Consider the following 20812-nt stretch of genomic DNA (forward strand, 5'->3'; position numbering starts at 1 on the left):
ACATTGAACAAATCATATGACACAAATACAAAAATGATGTTCTTATTTTCTGTTATTTATTTTAAGCTAGAAGGCATTAATTATTTATACATCTTATTTAGAGATACTGTTTATCTACATTTTTTAAAATATTGTATAGTCTATGGATTAGTGTAATCAGAGATTGAGCTGTACATTTTACTGATGCATGGATAGTTTCCGAGGATCAAAAGACGGGTGTTTGCCACTTGTTCTTTTCATGGCTAGGCAGTCCCAAAACTCCCTGAATGCACTTTGTAACCATTTTCTTCATTACATCTCAACAGGCTGCTGTAAATTCCTATTTTATGGTTCACCCACCTACTCCTCTCAAAAAACAAAACAAAAACAAAAAACAGAACCAATAGAAAAGACTTGGCAAGACTTTTTTTTCTGAGCATGAATGCAGGTCCATTTTGAAGAAATATAAAAGCCATTCAGCACCACTGGGATGATCCTACAGTCTTCTTAAGGTTTAGTCAAACATTGTCAGCAAAACATCAAACTTGCATGGTGTATTTTAGAGGCAAGTTTTGAGACTTTTAGCTTCTGAGTCTGAAATCACAATCAGAAATCCCTAACAGATCAGTTATTAGCTCTACTATTGGAGTTGAAGCCTCCAGCTTTATTACTGAAAGAGTTGAATTTCAATGTCTCACATTTTACTGTCATTTATTAGCTAACTTTAAAATTGTGTGACTTTAAAATACAACACTTGATGCATAAGGCTTTTACTGGTCTTTCAGGAAGCAATTTAGGAAGTAAATAATTTAATCTAATGGAGTATTATAGTAAGAAAGTTTTTGGAATGACAAGCTGAGAAGTTCTTGGTCCAGAGGAGTTCTTGTTTGGCACCAGTGCTACTCAGTAGGAGGCACAGGACAATAGAAGAAGATGGCATTTTTCACTGCACTAGAGGTATTTGTTCTTAAAGGCTTTGGGCCTGGTTGGTCTTCCTGATAAGTGAGCTCCTCCAGGACCAGATGAAGGCAGTCCGGTCTGTTCTAGTTGGCCCGTGGTGTTCCTGTAGTCAGATCGCCAAGTGTCTTGAAGAATTCCTCCATCTCTTTCTGGAGGAGAATGTTCCGATTTTCTGCATCTTGATGAGCCCGCTCCGAGTTCCTGAGTCGAATCTCTAGCATTTGAAACTTCTTCTTCTCCTGATCCAGCTCCTCTTCAAGGCGGTTTATCTGGGACTGGTACTTAGAGCAGGACTCCTCAAACCTCAAAAAAAAGAAGAAAAGGTTATTTAATACATTTTATGTTGATTTTGATTAACTATATAAAGGGGGGGAAATGGTTCAATCTTACTTGTGGATGCAGGTTTCATAGTTTATCTTCTGTTTTTTCAGCTCCTGCTTGAGTTGGGTAAACTTTTTTTTGAAATCTTCATTTGTTTCTGCAACATCCTCCTCATTGCCACTTGCATTGTGATCTAAAGTATTTGTTCTATCGGTCACTTGTTCTAATTTATCACTTCCCTCTGTGTCCGACAACGAGATCTCGAAGGGTGTCCAGATGGACGAGGTGTCAGCAGGCAGGCTTAGGCTGGAGGGTGCAACATTGTCATAGGCAGACAGTCTGTGGGACTGGTGGAGGACTCTGTGAGACAGAGACGGTCGGGAGGATTCTTCGTCAGAGTCTCTCTGCAAGTCCTTAAGTGGAAGACCGGTTTCTTTAAGAGAAAGGGCTGAATCCTTTAGAGATAAAGTAGAGTCTTTCACCTTTTCACAAGATGAGGTGGTGCGTCTGTGAGCTCGGAGGGACGACAGGCCATTCATCAGCCAGTTGCTCCCGCCAGCTGCTGACACATCCCCGGCCGAGCCCCCTATTTTCCCCCTTGGCCCCCCGGAGGCTGCAGTGCCCTTGAAGGAGCACCTCCACGAAGGAAGGGCTTTAGATTGTTTGCTAGGGCTAGTGGCTATTTCACTTTCTCCATCAGTTTTTCCATCCACTTTCTCATTGCTCTTGGTTTTATCTTTGTCTTTATTCTGACTGTTTTCAGCCTTATCGGATGAAATAGGACCTGATGTAGTCAGCTTATCATCTGCGGAAGGAGTAGAAGATTGGAGATTTTCTTTAGGGGTTTTAGAGCTTTCATCTGTTGAACATGGAGGGTCAGTTTGTTCCTGTGAAAGCCATTCCACTTTGCATCGCTGAATGTCCTGTTGGTTTAGAGGAATCTTGTTTATAGTTTGGGGTTCCTCATTTGGGTAAAGTCGATAGTGTTCACTGATCAGCACTGTCATCAGGTGCTGGACCTGGGAACTTCCTGCACAAATATGCACATGATTAAGATGTCTAATATTGGTTTGAAAAAAAAAATAGAGCTGTAAAAATTAGCAGGATTTCCAACCTTCCATCATTGTAACAGGGTCCTCCACTCTTGGCCGAAGGATGTTAGGTCCAAACACAGTCGCCAGGTTCTGAACACTCATCTTATTGTCACTGGAGTGAGACTGAACCTCATCCAGAAACCTGAGCGGACAGAACCAAAAGCAGAACTTTTCAAAATCTGATTCTTTTAATTCAGTAAGATTTTGTTTCTTGAAAAGAAGGGCTGAGTCATGATTGCGGCTAATGTGTGGGCTCAGATTAGGAGACGGAGACTAAGTCTGCAGAAGGCAGAGTAGACATGTCAAGCCAGTGATGTCACTTCCTCTGATGTTAATAATGTGGGTGTAATGAACGTCATTTCTCTGATGCTGACAATCATCAATTATGAAGCAGCTAATACAAAGGCAACAACAATGAAGCCTGTCACAGTCACACAAAAGGCTGATGATTCAAAGAATAAACTGCAAGACACAAGTTACTTACTTGCAGATGTATTTAAGGAGGTTGTAGTTGACTAGAGGAAGGGATTTCACTTGTTTGCTTAGTTCCATGATGCCCTTTAACAAAATAAATAAATAAATAGAAGTTAAATTCCAATATAAGATTATACAATATATCAGTAAAACACTGAAAAGAAACAATTACCATTTCTTTATCCTTGGTAAGAAGCTGAGCACAAGAGATAAACTGTGTGTATTTGGAGAAAGGGATTATAGGCTCTGGCAGCTCTCGTATGTACAGCTTTAGCAGTGATGCCACTGTGTGGACATCAGTGGAACTGTAACAGAAAGGCGGTGCAGATATTAGAATAATATCCCATACATGTAATGGTTTTCCATGCTGCTATACTTAAAACGTCTCCTCCTGCTGCTTCACCTGTCAAAGACTGGCTTCTCGCCACGGTCAAAGGCATCCTGCAGTTCTCGAACATGATTAGTCTGTCCAGGCGCCCTGAAAAGACCCTCCTCCTTGAGTCCATGTTGACGTATGAAGCAGACACACTGTTCGACCAGCACAGGGACCGCTCGCTGGGGGCCACACTGCGCCTCATATGACATTGTCTCCTCTAAATGCTGTCCAAAGATGCCTGCATCCACACAGCACAGAAAATATAAAGCCACAAAGACGTCAATATTCAGTAGGATTACATATCCTTACATCATCTAAATAGGTCTAAGTATATATGTCTGTCTGCATTTATGATTAAAGCTACACACCTCCACCGAGTGGAGTCCAAATAGCTCTTCGTATGGCTCTGACCCATTCTTCCATGTCACTCTGTGAGTTGGCCATCAGGAGGAATGATTCATGGCTTACGCCGGTTCGATCCTTTTCTCCAGCTCCCCCTGAAAACACAGCCCTATTTCATTACTTTCCGGATCAATAAGGTAAAATGACCACCACATCTTGTAGCTATTTAAACATGCAGAATCATACAAACAACAGATGCTGTTTTTGCAAATTACTTTGCAGCAGTAACTGCAGAACTAATGTATCATCTGTAAACATAAACCAGTATCAGTTTTTTCAATAACGTCATTAACCCAAGGACCCCTGTAAAGTACAAAGACACAACCATGCAGCTCTGTTTTCCCTTCCTCTGAGTGCAGTCAGCAGGAGACAGCTCTGTTTGACATTTAAGTTTGACATTTGGCTTATTTCATCAGACCTTTGAAGTATTTGAAATTCTCTCTCTTCATGTAACTTTGTGAACATGTCTTTAAGAGACTATCCAATTTTAGAAGGAGAATGAAACAAATTCATGGAAAATAGCATATACACTCTCACATATTGTGCAGTCCAAAGCAGATTTCTTTGAAATTGCTTTTTGTAAGGGGGCCTGGTGGCTCATGGGCTAAATATCAGTACCTGTATTCATTTTTATGCCCTGCGCTGTGGTGCATAGTGTGTTGTCTGTGAGAGAAACAACCCAGAAAGAACAGTGTTCCCTGGAGACAGCAGCAACTGCACCATGCCTCTCACTCAGCTGCTTTTTACTGTCCAGGATTGTTTCCTCTGAGGCTTTTCACCTTGTTATTTTACCAACAAATTAAGCCTGCAATGTGAAATTCTGAACTCCAATTTCATATGTTGAAATAGAAGAGAAAGTATGCATAAGTAACTGCAGCATTTAATACAATAAATGTTTTAGGCTGTTTGACATTTGTGTTTGTTTAAGTAGCCTTTTTATTCAGACAACCTACAGCTTTTTCATCTACATCCTAAAGAGAATTATTGAAAATGAACATCTGGTCTTTTAAGATGATCAAAACTCATTTTGGTGCTATTCTTAAATGGACTTAAACCAGTAGCGTTGAGTGGAAAAAGAAGGTAGAAGGATGAAAATAAAGGGAATATGATGCATAAAACAATTAAATACTGAATCTTCAAAAAGACATTCAATCATTGAAAATTAATACCTGACAATAATGTATACAAGCATAAAAACTATTCATAACAATTAAAAAGAAAAACAAAATCCTCCATTAAAAGCACAGACATTTCCACAGTACTTTAGCTCTCAATCCTGAAAATCAAAATCAAAAATAATTTTAAAGTTTTGCAACAAATGTGTGTTTTTTATTACTAAGTAAATGTTTCAAAGAAACAAGTGAATGCTTAAACCTTGATGATGGTAAGTAAACTTACATCATCCTGTCAATTTCTCTCAAAATCCAAAATACCGTAATAGAAAAACATCACAACCTTGGATTTAGCAGAAATAGAATTTATTTTTAAAAAAATGCCCCGGTGATTTGTTTATTTTTTCCGGTTGATATTCAGCGGTGAACAGATCACCAGTATCACTCAAACAAAGGATAATCTCCTTACACAACAAAGTTGTCACAATGCCAACTCACCTGGAACAATTTCAAACAGGTGACGACCAGGCTCATCCTGATTGGCAGGCACCTCGTTGACCTGACTGCCCTGTAGAGGAATGCAACCCTGTAGGAGACAAGAAAAAGGTGTGGAACAGACTGACAGACAAGCAGGGTTTCTGGACTTGGACGTGTGGAGCATTTTAAACATCACAGAGTTGTGAGTACTCTTGTCTCTGGGCAACTGTCCAACAGAGGGATGACTCAGGGAAACATCTCCTCATCTAATTCCTCTGATGGTTCTGGATGTACATTTACAATGCCTCTAGCAAAGATAGGATCAAAAGTCAACTGCTAAGCTCATGCAGCAGAGGTAAAGGACAGCGTGCTACCATGTTATTAGTGAGTCAGTGAATCCAAATATTGCAGCTTTATGTGTTCCCTGTATGTCAGGTCAGCTCACCTGCGCCTTGCTTTCATCCTGGTCTTTGTAGAAGTACAAAGCTTCGGTCCTGAGAACGAACCAACGCAGCTGCCAGTTTTTCATGATGCTTCGCTGCCTCTTGAGCCAGCCCACCTTCAGTGGTTTCTCCTGATCCTGAGGAGAGCAGGGCCTGGAGAGTCTAGACAACTCTCCAAGCACCATGCTCTTGGATCGTGCTACATGGACACAAACATTGAGGTAGAGTGAGGAAAAACTGCTTGAAGAATACAATAAGCATAGAGGGAGAGATAAAATAATATAGTTACATAAAAATGAAAATGAAATTGTCTTTCTCTGCTGTTTAGATATGATTACAAAAAGATAACTGGTAATATTCAATTAATACGAGTATACACAATCAGTATTAATAGAAGTCTTCTGTGGCAACGCCTTCATAATGTAGCAAACCCATTTTAATTTTATTATTTTTTTTATTTATAGAGTTCATTTTGGTGCATTTTATTGTTAACATGTTTTGTTTCAGATAGTTAAAGGCACACATACAATTTCACTGGTATAGATGGAGCACATTTGCTTTGGACCATGTTATGCTTTCCTGGCTACAGAGTGATTACAAGTATGGATTATATATTAGCATCTATATGCCAAAGCTATAGAGCAAAAGCAGTGACAATGTAATGATCTTTGGGGAGCAGAGGAGAGAGATAAACACAAGACAGTGGGTGAGGGAAGAATCAATGGCATCTTTTTTTCCCTGTTAATTGCATCCTGCATTCTGCTGAGGACAGCAGGGAAGGTATCAGTAAGGAGCTGGACAGAAATCTCTCTTTTCATTTTTTCTTTCCCCTGCTTTCCCAGTTTCTCCTGCTCTTGCTTATCCTCTCTCTCTCTCACTGGACTTCTATTCCTCCCTTTTCTGGATGTCCTTCATTTGCAGAGTCATGATTGCAGGGAACGTGGAAGAGTATAAAGCACATAGAGCAGTCATTAACAATACTGTATGCTGGCAGCAGAAGCAGGAGGAGGTCTATATTTATAGCAGACACAACCACATCTTTATTATGAAGACAGGAAATCTAAAGGAGGAACCAAATTTCCGCACTATTAGTGTACAAAGAACAAAGTACAATCCTAAGCACAAATTGCATCCCCACGTTTTGCTCTAAAGTCTATTTGTGTTCACAGTATTAATCAGTGGTGAATCAACTGCTCAAAGTATTGTATATCCAAAATGTTGTTTCATATTAACGTCTAAGTGGGCTGAATCTGAATCAAATTAACTGATTTAATCATGGATTTTTAAAAACCCAACCCACAATTCAGTGGCGACTTTCTGAGTTTAATGCAGTTCTTAATTCTGGCATGAAATGCATCCAGAAATTCGCCTGCAGTAAGGTTAATTCAGAAACATGATGAATATTCATCAGGGAGAGAGAGATTTCAGGAAAGACTGTTGTAGCCACAAGGATAAATAAGGTAGCCAGGGTTTTTCTGAAAATAAATACATTTAATGATAAACAATGCTATTAAGAAACTGAAGTTAATACACACAGAGCACAAGTGTAAATTTAAACTGCTTCAGCTGGATTTATCTGCCAAATAGTCAGTCCTCACAAATCTTCTGAGAAGTAGTGAAGCAGATGATCTATGAGGGAGCTTTTGAAACTGCTGAGAGCAGTAAGCTGTTCAGTAATAGAGACCATGAACAGAGAGCATTTTGTCTGCACAGCAGTCATACAATATTTCAGCTCCATGAACATCAAAACTCTGTGATCTCTCACCGTCTACTCATAAAGAGGAAGTACTACTACTACATTTAAGTAATATGGCAATATCATTTAATTAAAAGTAGTTTGATAAAAATGCATAGTATTTAAAAACTGATGTAATAAATCTTAAGTTTAGAATGGATCGCTGTCATGATAAGTGCAATATTTACACTAAAATTATATATTTTTCTAAATCAAGTTGTTGAAGCACACCCATCTACACCTGTTCCTGGTTTGCAGTCACCTGTGTTCAACTTTCTCATCAGCCCCACCCCATGTAGTCTGTTCCACCGCATCTCATCTCTGCTGGTTCATTGTTGCTCCTCTGCACTGTCTGGTTCTCCTTTTCGCCTTCTTCATGTTTTGCTGTCATGCCAATATTTTGGTTTTCTTTAAATAATTATTTTAGTTTCACCTGAAACTCTTCATGCTAGTTTGCAATTCTTGTCCATTTCAGTCCCGATCTTGACAAGTGTGTTTTTATTTTATGGTATTTCTTTTATTGTCTCTATATTTTCCCCCAAGGACAATAAAGCTGCCATTACTTAACTTTCTTATACAGCAGCATTTTTTTAATGTTAATTTACTATCCAAATGATCCAAAACTGTTACATTAAATTAAGAAAAATTTGATTTTTTCTTTAAAAGAATTTAAAAAAAAGAAAAAAGTGTAGCAGCATTAAGCACTCTAGTAAAGTCCTTCATTGTTACTTCAGTCTTTCAGCATAAATCATTCTAGAAATTAAATAACACTATAACTGAAACTATTATTGCATTAGACTGTCATTAATTAAAATCCACATACTAATAATCTGTTTAATAATCAGCATATACTGTCTGAAACCATAAAAATATTTTAAGATCATAACTTTTTTACTGTTTGGAGCACTTGAATTTGATGGAATAAACTTTCATTGCTCACTCAACAATTGGATTTATGAAAACTATCCAGATATTTGAGACACATAAAACACCTCAGTTTCACTAATATCATTTTCTTCAGGCACAATAGAACCTGGCCGGTTTGAGATCTGCACCCAATATCTGAGTTTCAGAAACCTTATCCAGCTTGATGATGCTGCTTGAATTTGCCCAGGATGATGATGATGATGATGATGCGTAAAAGGGTCAGAGGAGAGCAGAGCTGGGAATCTAATCAAAGGAGAATACCATTACAGCAAATGAGAGATGGCAAGCCTGCAAGACGTGGCAAGAAAACTGAAGTGGCTGCTGCACTTTCCAGCTGAAGGAGAAAGCAGATGCACTTCACTTTCCCATCATCTTTTATGATCATTTTTTAAAGCGGGTCAAGAGCAAGCCAACAACAGCCATGGGAGAAAAAAAAAAAAGCTAAAGTCCTGCCTGAAGATACAAATGTCTGACCTCTTGAAGAATAGTCAGTTTTTTGCTATCAGTCAATGTGAAATAGATCAGGATCCCTTAGGAAAAAACCTTTAAAAGCATCAATCACGTGGACACACCCTTATGCAAGGCAACAAATGTCAGCCAGTCCACCTGAAAAAGCTAATGCTAGTGGAACAAACTGCATTGAAGACAACACCAAGTATTTCTGCTCTGCATCACAATAACCTCAGTGGCAGGATCTGCTCCTCTGATTTACAGCTTTCACATCCATCCTTAAAACAGTCATGTGAGAGGCACATGTTCATCTCCCAACTCTAGTGCCCACACATGGATTTTACCCTGCATTAGAGGAACTATGTTTGACAGTCAGCTGTTGTGATTTGGAGGAGCGAAGAGTCATGGGTTCAACCCCTTTAGAGTCTTTCACCTGCTGAAACCCACAGCCAGCACAGGATGCAGAGCACTACTGAGGGCAGAATAATCTCCCCTGCAGCCATGTTTTACTACAGCCCATCTCCTGCACAATCAAATTTGCTTGGAATTGATTGAATCATTTGCTGGAGAAATGACGGATTACATCACCCTATAGTAGAGTGTGTTAACTCTCACCGGTGGAAAAAAAGAACTGAGGGCTCAGATAATTCAGATCCTGCAAAAAAATGTAAAAAATAAAAAACAAAAAATTGCAGATAACAGACATTGGTGTGCAGATTTTACTCTACCATAGCACTAATACACCTGCTTGATGCCTTTATCAATTAGAGCACAAACAGCTGATGATGTTACAAAGACACCAGGACAGATGGAGCCCTGCGGACACAGCGAGTGAAAGAAAGAAAAAAAAGAAAGAAACGAGAGAGAAAATGGAGAATAGGGAGGAGGGATTGTGCTTACCCCGGCGTGCCTGTTTTATCTTGGGGCTCAGCATGGTTACGGTTGCTGTGCTGCTCCCTCTCACAGAGCCATGACTGCATCCCTCTGTTCACACACACTACTACTCCCCCCACACACACCCACACTCAGCGCCTCTCGCTGCTGCCTCACCCTGTTAGACCTCATCCTCTCGCAGCATCTCTCTCCCTGATCACACTCTTGCATTTGGACTCTGATTTCATACTCTCACACACTCACAGGCACTTAAGCACACACTTTCCTCTTCCCTTTCATCCGACTCCCCCCTCGATCTCTGTCCCACCAGCAAGGCGTGCTGTTGTTCTCTCATACTTAAAGCCCTGCCCACTCCATCTCTGTCTCTCTGCCTTCTGCTGCACACTCTCAGTATCAGTTTCTCACCTTCTATAAATATGTCCCACTGTGTGTCCTCTGTTTTCTCACCCATTTCTTGACATTACTCCACAGTCCTTCCCAGCTGCTCATGGAGATTTAGTTATAATTTCATCTGTGTCTAAAAGAAAACCCTCAGATCAATACATTTGAATTAATGGACAATGTTCTCACCACTAAATGTTTGTTGCAGAGCAAATGGACTTGTATGTATTTACCAAGACATGTTCTCCTTGGTATTTGCAAGTGCTGTGGGTCATTGGTACCCAAAGATAGGGTTGAGACCTCACTGTGGGTCATGAAATGCAAAGTATTGAGATGATCTTCAGTGATCAAATTAAAATTTAAAATGATTCAAAAGTCAATATTTTTGCTGTATTTGAGAAATACAAAAAAGTAATCGGAAATGAATAAAATTTGTAAAATGGTGAACAAAGCAGTTTGTGACATCATTACTACCTTGTTTAACTGGCTTAAAGGTTTCTCTGTAGGTGAAAGGTTACTTTTTATGACTGCTTGCCAAAAAGATAAGGTGGAGCAATAATATTGTCTGTTTGTGTGCATGTATTTGCGTGTCTGTCCATTAGCAAAATATCTTACAAGCCAGCAGATGGATTTGAACAAAAGTAGTCATCAGATGTACATCAACTGCTGATTAATTTTTGGAGTCAATCTCATTCAAGATGGCCAACTCAGCTAAGTGACTTTGGCATACACAAAAATGGCTATATCTCAACCAGTTTTACAGATACTGAGCTCAAATTTGCTGTGGTAGTAGCTGAGCTGGATCCCCAACACATATTCTTAAGGTTTACTGATTGAGTAAGATCTGTTTTTAAAACTTTGCCATAAACTACTTGAGTCAAATCTGCCTGTTTGTTTGCAAAATATGTGATGAACCACTAAATGGATTTTAATGAAACATTCAGAAAACAACCATTGGTTGCACATCTACATCTAAATCAATTTTGGAGTCATCCCAATTCAAGATGTCCACCACAGCTACTCAACATTAGCCAAGACATAAAATGGGTATAACTCAGTAAATTTTACAGATACTGGGCTCAATTTTGGTGTGGTAGAAGCTGAGAGTCATCCTCACCACATACTTAGACTGTAAATGGTTCAACATTTTTGTTTAAAACTTTGGCATTAATTGGTACAGTCAACTGGTTTTATATCTATAATTGATCAAGATGACTGTCACAACCAATCTATCATTGCCAACACAAAAATGGCTATAACCTAATCAAAATTTATGTTTATGTGGTAGTAGCCGAGCATTAACACTTCTCACAAAATGTGGCTGTGGGAGATATCTTGAAATAAAACTGCCATGAAAGGCAGTGAACATTATGCATTCCTTCAAGGAACACTAGGCCTCTAATTTCATATGGAAACTAAGTAAGTTACTACATAGGAGACAGAAATTTGGCATATTTTCAAATAATATCTGTCAGTTTATTAAAGGGTGAAAGCTAATTTGTGTCAAAGCAAATTTTTTAAGCTATGAAGATGTCAGACTTCTAGATGACAATTATACGACTTACAAAACATAGATGTTTGCAAATACTTCATAGCAACTTTTTAACCCTGGCAAAGTTCTGCTTAGATTGTTTTATTCTTACCCATCCCCTCACAAACACATTTCTACATCCCATCATGTTCTAAACATGATGCAGTTCTTCACTTTCACACATACACTGACATCACCGACATATTCACACAACCAAACCGACTTTCACAAATGATTACAACATCACACCAATTTAGCTGCGTTTTAAGCATTTTTTGTGAAATTATGCAGTGTTTTATGTTTTTTTCCTTGTCAAGAATTTCATTATACATTATTTCATTTGAACTGGTAATTTGAGAAACAATGTTGAGCATACATTTTTTTACTTTGTCTTTTCTTGGGTTTAGTTTTGATTTTGTTGGGCCTATCTGCCTTTACTTGTAAGGCAAAACATCCTTATCTAATTAAGCATTAATTGTTAATCAAAATCTGTCAGTGAATGACATTTTCAGTCATGTTAATTTTTGAAGTTGCACACAAATGAATGAACAGAAAAAATACCTAATTAAACTAAATTAAATACTACTTCTCTATCTCCTCCTCAAAGCATCTAGAAAACTAATTTGATGCAATAAACGGCACTTGTACTTGTACTGCCTTTCCCGTATCTACATTGACATTAAGAACTAATTACACAATGTCCAAAAAAAAAACCTGAACAAGAGAAAGAGGAAAAAAGAACAGATTAATTTGCCAGCTAGACAGGCAGGGAAGTTCCTTTGACCTAAAAAAAATCTGCAGGGAAACTTTTCTAACACAGGAGTGTCACTAAAATAACACAGTGACTGTGCAATAATGCTACACAACAAGAATTTCCACATAAAACCTACCTAAAACGAAAACCTACCTGGTGCACCATCATTAAAGTGAAAGCAATTTTGAACAAACAAAACAGAACTGCTTTGTGTTTCGCAGATTATACAACAATAATAATAATAATAATAATAATAATAATAATAATAATAATAATAATAATAATAATAATAATAATAATAATAATAAACAATACAGAAAACTTTCAAACCACAAGTGATCTTAAAAAATCTGAAGGAAAGTTCTTGAACAAAATATGACTAGATTCTTTAATACTGTAATATTAACTATAAAGTGAGATTATTTAGGACTTAGTTTTGCACATGCTACATTATTATTATTATTGAAGTTCTAAAAGAAAACATTTGATGAAAGATTCAATTTTTACAAACAGCTGCATAATCCATCGCACATTAATGGCAGTGCTGATAAACGTTGACCATTTATGTCCAGAATTCTGACTCCTTCAGGCTGAGATTTACAACCTGAGGGTGCCACACTTCTCTGTCACTCTGTAATCAGTGTGATCAAAGCCACAGCCCTCGTGGGTGTGATGTTCTTGTTCCTATTCAGTCTGGTTGTGTTGCAGCAGAAGTTATAAAACAGAGGGTGGATGGTTGATGAGGGAGGATGAGACCGAAATGCAGCTCAGAGAAGTTGTTAGAGAAAACGGGGATTCCTAAGTGTACAAGAAAATGTAATACAAATTTAATGAAGCTTCTAAAGAGTGAGGAAGCAAATGCATACAAACACAATTCTAGCATTATATTTGCTGAACTTTTCTAAAATTTAGACCTGATTATCTTTGCAACAACCACTGCCCACATTGATCCATGAAAAAAAGCATTACCCTGTCTGATACAAGTAACTTAACGGCCTAACAAACTAAATGAGTCTTACCTGCCTGTTGTGTCGGTTTGTTATTGAGCTGAAGAGTCCTGGATGACTTCATTACACCAAACCTGTCTATACAACATGTCCCTCTTGACTGGGGCCATTTCTGGAGTCACAACATCCGCAGATGCTTTCAGGGGTCTCAACAAAGACAGCACAGAAACCCCAAGTCCTCCACTTTTTACACAATCTCCTGTAAACAAACCAAATGACATTCGCATACTCGCAAAGACACAAGCACTATAGTCACCATAATTACTCCAAATGACATGTGCCTGAGGAATGCCGATGTGAACAGACTCTGATAGAAAGAAGGAAGTAGAGCCAGTCATGCGAGTTTTACTTGCCATGTTTTGTTGAATGGGCCACCCACATAAACTGCCCGTCTCAGCAAGACTGAAAAAAAAAGAACGCATCATATAATCCGAACAGCTGCTTTGATCGCAGGTACTAGTTTATAAAGAAACAAAACCAGCTGTGGGATGCTCTCCTGCTGTCCTCAGTCAGCCACACACACAGGAAGTGAGCCGTCTTAATGGAGAAGTGAAAACTGATGACTTTGGAAAGAATAATGTTATGAGTTTCCTTTTTAGTTCACAAACTTTGAATCGAAAAAGACCCTACAAGTTTATGTTAAAAAAACAACAACACATTTTTAATGAACATATTATTCCACGGAAGAAAATTATAAAACATTATCTTGGAAAAGAAAATACAGATAAAACACAGTATTAGGCATAAATAATGATGAATAAAGACAAGGGCCAGATAAAAATAAAAAGTTAAAATATAGCAACAGAGTAATCAGTGGAGGAAGTCTTTTTCAGTGGTTTCCAAACTTTTTAGCTTTCGACCCACAAAATAAAAGCTGCAGACACATAACCCACCTATTACTGGATGAAGTACAAAATCACTGGTGATAAGTCATTGAACAAACAACCTCACCAACCATTATATTATGTTTTATACATTTATGACTACTGATTTTCTATCTAAATTTGAACATGCCATTGGCAATCATTTGATTTCTATAAGTGTTCTTACGACCCCCCATTTGGTGTTTCATGACCCACAATGGCATCCCATCCCCAACTTTGGGAACCATTGCTCTGTTTCACAGTCTTAAGTGCTTCACATGTACAACAGCCAGAATGCTGAACAGTAAATTGGATCACATGACGTAGCGCTCACACAGTGCATGCGCGAAGGTGTGAGGAACGATCTGTAATCTAAAAATACAGTTCTGTGAGACATGAAGGAAATGAGAGTGTGTAATTAAAGGCACAAAAAGAGCATGTCCCATTAGTGAGAGCAGAAGTGTCATGGCACAAAAAAACTTGGAATAGATTGGTAAAGACATTTAGTGCACTTGTGGTTAAAAGTGACTAGATTGGACTTTGACCTATAGTAGGGTTTTCACTAAAATAAAACTCTTTACAACAATGACAACCAATTATTAAAATTGTACTAATGTGGAATGTGAAAGTTGAGAAAAACTATGCATTTGTTCCTCACAAGCTGGCAATCCTACTCTATACCTTAAATTTAACAAAATTTTACATTTAAGTACAAAGTGTCACATTATATTAGAGGGGTAGCAAATAAAAGTGGCCATGATCACAAATTTTTGTAAACATTAAAGATGAATTAGGACATGAAAAAAAGAGAAAAGGTTTTAGGGCAGTTTTAAATGTCTACAGTGGTTTTTTCCTTTTTGATTTGTCTGCTGCCCACGGATCTCCGTCCTTCCAGGAGAAACGCCAAAACAATTACAAAGCGTTGCCCTAATGACCTTTGTCGTCCTGAGCTCTCACAGTGTCTGAAGTAAGTGGTCGTTCCCGTGGCAACCGCATTGAACTGCTCAATCAGAAGCCACACCTCCCAAAGGAGTGTCAGCGCATTCATAATCATCAGAACCACAACCCAGAACTCCTCCCCCAACAACGTGAGCCACAGTGACACGCCGTGACCACCTTCTGACATCTTGCTGTACAGGTAACTTATCCCCGAGGCAACAAAAAGAAGGTGGGCAGCAGACATGGAGAGGATGAAGATGAGGAAGAGTCTGTGGTTTCTTTGACCAATGCAGCGGTTGAGAAAAAGGCAGTGATGGTCGTAGTCTTTGATGCACACGTCACAGAGCTTGCAGTGCTTCGTGCAGTCACGCTGGAACATCTATGAGGAGAACAACAACAAGGTCAGAAAAACAACTTTTTATGTAAACTTTTTCAAAAAGCTCAGTGTGAACGTTTTACCTCACAGTATGGACAGAACCTGTTAGGGTTCTGGTTGTTCTCCACCAGGTCAGCAATACAGGTTAGCCGAGGGTCTGCATCTGCCCTGACCAGGGCACCAGGGTCCTGGGTCAGAACCTTATAGAACAGGCTGAGCAGTATCAAGAAGTGGACTAATGAGATGTGAGCCAAAGCACTGGTTGGCCACACACTTTCAATAAAGTTAAGGATAAAGCTCACTTCTTTTTGAAATACACAATATAACAGATTATATTTGCCTGACTGTGCATATTGTGCTGTGCATGCATCTGCTTCCAAATGAAGCTGAACATTAAATAAAGAGCTCACTTTGTTATCAGGAGGACATTTAAAAAAGGTGATTAAATGCCTAACGAGAAACTGAAAAAGTTGAATATTGCTAAAAATTAGAAAATCTCCAAACCAATCGAATTAGTTGGGATTGGGTTGCTAACATGAATGGAAATTCAGAGATGGCTTCTGTCAGACGTTAAGCTGGGAATGCAAACAGTTTAACTATTTAAGCTTGAAGTTTTACAACTACTACTACTCAAAAATCCAAAGACTCTGGAAAGATGCATGCAGAAAATTATGCTATTAGCCTGTATCTAATTGAACCGAAATGTTTTTGTTAGGCCTTCAGATGGCACCACTTCTATACAAAAATGTTTGCTGCTCCATAAACAACAGAAGTTTAAATTCTAGCTCCCTAAAAAAACAAAACTTCATAGAGAGACAAGTACTGCTACATTTTATTGCAAAATTGTCTCTTGCTGAAATGTTCTTCACAGATCAAAGTATCATTAACATTTCAACATTTAAATCTTTAGATAATATAACAAAAAAGATTATAAATAACTTCTGACATAAAAATTAAGATGTTTCCTCTGTTAAGGATATTAGGCATCATTTTACCATAGAAGCAGAGCAGGGAATGAAAGAAACCAGCGAGGAGTGTTCCCAAGTATATCGGGTTGGGTAACCTAGAAAAAAAGGCATACTGTATGTTATCTCATCAGAGAGCTTAACAAATGGTTAAGGATGATTAACTCATAAACAAACACGTAATGCTGTTTTAATCAAACCTTTGATATGTGGTCATGCGGTGGTACTGGGTGAAAATGCTTCTGGCCAGCCAAGGGAAAAGGAGAGCACAGATGAGACCCCCATAACCTCCCAACATGGCTGCAATCAGCAGGATGGCAGCTCCACTCAGAGACGGAAAGAACAATGTCCAGTAGTACAGAACTTAGGAGAAATAACAGAAAAATAAACACTTTACTGTTACATTGCTATTACTATCATAACCACTCCGTTTTTAATTGCCTGACTAATACACACAACAGTAACATCTACCATGAGATTCTCTGGGCTTGTGATGTATTGGCTTGTTAATGTACCAACTCAGTAGTTTGGTAAGTTGCTGATGTCTAGAGGAAAAAATAATACAAATGTTAATCATCATCATAATTCCAAGAGAGACTTTTATTAGAGAAAAATTAATATCTTAAAACACAGAAAGGGTGTTATGACAAAGTGTCCAGCAAGTCATTGTTTTTTCCAAATATTGTTGAAGGCAGCAGATTCACCTGAACGTTTTTCCCTGTTGGCTGAGATCCAGCGGAGTGAGGCCGCTGTAGTTCTTCTGATGAAGCAATCTGCAGCCGGCCTTCTGCAGCAGAGTCCAGCATACCTCCACTCCACCTCTCTCTGCTGCAATGTGAAGCGCTGTCGCTCCCTGCTGGTCAACTGCATCCACAGCACATCGCTGCAGATATGGCAGATATTACAGATATCACAGATATCACATTTCTTTAACGAGCTGCACTGAGTTTTGTTGCACTGAACAACTTGAGGCTTAAATTCTTTTAAACTATTTTCATGCACAAGACCTAAGAATTCTTCTATTATCGCCTACTAACGAAAGGCAAAGGCTGATGAAAATGGTTTTGCAGATCTGTGTGCGTCTGTCTGTTACCAAAATATTTTTTTATTACTTGATCATAATCATCAACAAACAAGTCCATTCTTTTAGATCCAGCAGTTAAGTAGCATTATTATCCCAGTGGGTGCTTAAATGAGTTTCATATAAGTCTAATTTAATTGCCTGATGCTGCACATCACTGTACAGAAAACAAAAAACACAAACTGTCATAAAATCTTAATTAAAGTCTGTACGTTTTTGATTGTTCATCCTTACTGTAGCAGCTATACATACACATATTTGACCTAATTTGCAATTGTTTTTTGGATCTTAAAATTTCTGGTAATGGCTCTTTGAGCAAACAAAAACATACCTGGTCTCTGAGCAAATACTGAACCATGTCGATGTTGCCAGTGGACGCAGCCAGGTGAAGAGGTGTCACCTTGTACATGTCTGTGTCCGAGAAGCGGAACATTCCTGTCTCCCACAAATAGTGCACTGCAATTCTTGGAAAGATGACCAAGAGTTAATGCACGCAGCACAAAAAAAAAAAAAAAATCTTGTGTCAAAATAATTCTTCCACTCACATGTTGCCACCAGTGACAGCATGATGCATGGATGTTTTCCCCTGTAGGTCTATAAGGCGTAAATCTGCTCCATGTTGCATCATTTTATGTATGATATAAATGTTTCCTTGCCTAATGGTAAAACAAAAGGCAAATATGAAAATCTCCCTACAGTCAGTGTCACCTAGAGAGTCTAAATGTTCAGCTTCTGCTCACCTGCAGGCGAAATGAAAAGCTGTCTGTCCTGAATCACATGTCAGGTTAGGGTCCGCTCCACTGCTGAGGAAGAAGTCAACCAGGTTGCGGTTTCCATGGAGGGCAGAGTAGTGGAGCGGGCTGAAACCTCCCCAGCCTGAATAAAGACATGCACATCACAGGCACGCTTCAAGATGGTGTTCTTCAAATGGAACCAGAGTTTCTGCAACTAACAAGCCTGACATAAAAGAACAGTGCATCAGGTAAATGAATGGGAAACACGCTGGAGCTGTTTTAGCTCAATATGACTTGACCATCTCTTCATCAGAGGACCAGTGCCAGCCCAGAAAACAGAGAAGCTTGAACAGAGTTGGGTTTCCTGATGGCACTGTGACAAAATCACATAGTACTGGAGATTCATCAGGTCTGCAAGTAACAAACTGATTACAACTCTAGAATTTAATATATATATTGCACTAAAATAACATAGGAATAAACCGTTTTTTTTATTGACGAAAAAAACAAAAAACAGGAAACGTCATCAAGAAGACAGCAGACGGGAACACAGAAGGAAGTTGACTTTCAGTTTCAGAAGCAAAACTTATTTACATAGATCAAACCAAACACTGTACCTTATTATTTGATCTTACCTTTTTGTTTGAGCACTGATCGATCGTTTTGCACGAAAAGTATACACTGTTCAACATCTCCTCTTTTAATACAATCAAATATGTCTCCACCACTAACGGAGCACACAGGGATCGGATGCATCATGATGAGTGCACAGAGCCTGTCCTGAGGTATTTCCACCGCGAGAAACTGCAAGCAGGACAGCAATCAGCTTCTCTGACGAGGAGCTACAGCATCATGATGCAAACTGAGAAGGGAGATCATCTTTCGCTGCAGGGAAACGGGAATCTTTTATTGTGCTAAACTGATTGAGGGTGATCACACCCAGGACCTCTTATTGGTTGGAACAGGTCACATGACTTGTGAAGTCGCCGTGACAACAAAGCACGTGACTCCCCTAAAAAAAAAAAACGATGACATCTGCTATGTTATGCTAATTAGGAACATGTGTCTATATTCGTCGTGTGCTCGTCCAAACACAACTGAAAGTAAACTTTATTTTCGGAGCTTATTTAGACAAAATAACAAGTTAAATATAAGTACTTTAGAGGTCAAAAACCTAATATGCGTGAAGTGCATGAAAGTCGGTAAACTTAGCTAGCATGTTCGCCTTTGTTTTGACAAGGTTAATTTAGTTATTCGGAGCCAGGTTATACTAAGACTGTATACGTTGGAGGCAAATGCCATCGTCTCAAATCCAGTAAATGTTTTGAGTTTAACCCAAGTTAAGTTTAAAAAAAAATAGTACCAATACTGGGCAAGTAGTGAATAAATTGTGGCTTAAAAAGAAGATAACTGAGAAAAAAATCTGTCGGAAGTGACTGGTGCACCCACCCTCTGCACAGAATTCCTTCTATCAGTTCTTGAGTAGAACATTCAGGATAATAACTAACTTTTGAGCTCTCTTGGCTTGTCATCAGTGATTTCTGTATCACTAATGCCCACTAGATGTCAGTATTTACCAACATTGGTCCTGCTTAGTTTTCATCTCATCCCTATCACACAAGTTTCACAATTATAGATTTAACTCTAAAGCTGATGGAATGTTTTCTCATGCTGTCAAAGGTCAGCGTCTTATTTCAGTTTGAAATTTAGGATTATTTCCAAAGCTCAACACTTTTGAAGCTTTACACATTTTTTTTTCTGCTGCTCCTTTACAGCATCTAAAACAAGATTTGTAGTAGAATTTTTGAGTTTTATAAAGACCAGTTTGTTGTTGAAAGCGCAATATGGAAGTTTTACTTTATGTAGGTGCACACAGTAAACCTGTCATTCCATTTGTCTTACCAGTCAATTTGTTTCAGGTTGTTTCACCAGTAAACCAAAGCTCTCATTTTCACAACAACCTGAGGCAGATATTTTGTTTTTCCTTGGTGAATCATGGGATCTTGTCAGGCTGATACATATCATTGCAGTGTTGCAAAGCATGTCTGTAAAAAGAAAAGAACAACTGAGTTTCTCTGGGAGGGCCCCATCCAACCAGCTAGACAACAGTTTTTCACTTCTGCTTTTTCTACGGAAGTGAGAAGGCACATGACCCGAACCAGCTGACACAAGTTACTCTGCTTGTTCAAAGTCTACTTGCTGTGGATTAGTAAAGGCAAGCGGTTTTACAGAAGGGGCTACACAGCATGTGTTGTTTGCCATACCTTAGCAGGTCTCTGCGTGTCTTTTCCCCCTGACATGGGAACAGAGACAGAGCTCTCACTTGCTTGGAATAACACAACACAGATGACAACATTCTCTTGGAGCCAGGAAATCCTCTGATGGCTCTCACACAAGAAAAGGTAAGATCTTAACTCTGTGTTGCATGGATACTTTTCCTTTTAGGGCATGTTAAAGTTATTTTCTCGACTGTATGTGAGGACAAAAACAAACCAAAAGTTGCTCTGTCACAAGTAACGAGCTATTGAGTGTTTTTA

General features: G+C 38.7%; 3 protein-coding genes across 5 annotated transcripts in view; 1 reads left to right on the plus strand and 2 right to left on the minus strand.

Annotated features, from left to right (window-relative positions):
- Window positions 1-29: 29 nt before the first annotated feature.
- On the minus strand, window positions 30-13610 carry arhgap22 (Rho GTPase activating protein 22). 2 transcript variants are annotated; one of them, XM_037973415.1, is made up of 11 exons: window positions 13330-13610; window positions 9651-13108; window positions 5641-5837; window positions 5217-5304; window positions 3573-3701; window positions 3232-3442; window positions 3001-3133; window positions 2839-2912; window positions 2375-2496; window positions 1330-2290; window positions 30-1242 (listed from the first exon to the last, which is right to left on the minus strand). In XM_037973415.1, exons 2-11 carry the CDS (start codon window positions 9682-9684, stop codon window positions 1023-1025), a joined length of 2169 nt encoding a protein of 722 aa, XP_037829343.1. In that variant the 5' UTR covers window positions 9685-13108; window positions 13330-13610; the 3' UTR covers window positions 30-1022. The 2 variants fall into 2 exon arrangements, with proteins under 2 accessions (XP_037829343.1, XP_017268421.1); XM_017412932.3 differs by lacking the exon at window positions 9651-13108 and having other exon boundaries at window positions 13330-13396.
- A 924-nt stretch (window positions 13611-14534) lies between these two features.
- On the minus strand, window positions 14535-19213 carry si:ch211-223a10.1 (putative ZDHHC-type palmitoyltransferase 6). Its single transcript, XM_017412776.3, has 10 exons — window positions 18911-19213; window positions 18282-18417; window positions 18087-18197; window positions 17873-18005; window positions 17165-17343; window positions 16932-17005; window positions 16661-16823; window positions 16476-16558; window positions 15579-15769; window positions 14535-15498 (listed from the first exon to the last, which is right to left on the minus strand). Exons 1-10 carry the CDS (start codon window positions 19032-19034, stop codon window positions 15010-15012), a joined length of 1683 nt encoding a protein of 560 aa, XP_017268265.1. The 5' UTR covers window positions 19035-19213; the 3' UTR covers window positions 14535-15009.
- Window positions 19214-19554: 341 nt separating this feature from the next.
- Window positions 19555-20812, plus strand: part of wdfy4 (WDFY family member 4) — a 39919-nt gene continuing 38661 nt past the window's right edge. The window contains exon 1 of one of the 2 annotated variants that reach the window (XM_017412906.3): window positions 19555-20677. In XM_017412906.3, coding sequence (XP_017268395.1) covers window positions 20657-20677 — 21 coding nt within the window. In that variant the 5' untranslated portion in view covers window positions 19555-20656. The remainder of the gene's footprint in view (window positions 20678-20812) is intronic. The other variant, XM_017412905.3, reaches the window with a different exon arrangement.

Source organism: Kryptolebias marmoratus, linkage group LG22, assembly GCF_001649575.2.
Source record: "Kryptolebias marmoratus isolate JLee-2015 linkage group LG22, ASM164957v2, whole genome shotgun sequence".
Taxonomy (NCBI): Eukaryota; Metazoa; Chordata; class Actinopteri; order Cyprinodontiformes; family Rivulidae; genus Kryptolebias; species Kryptolebias marmoratus.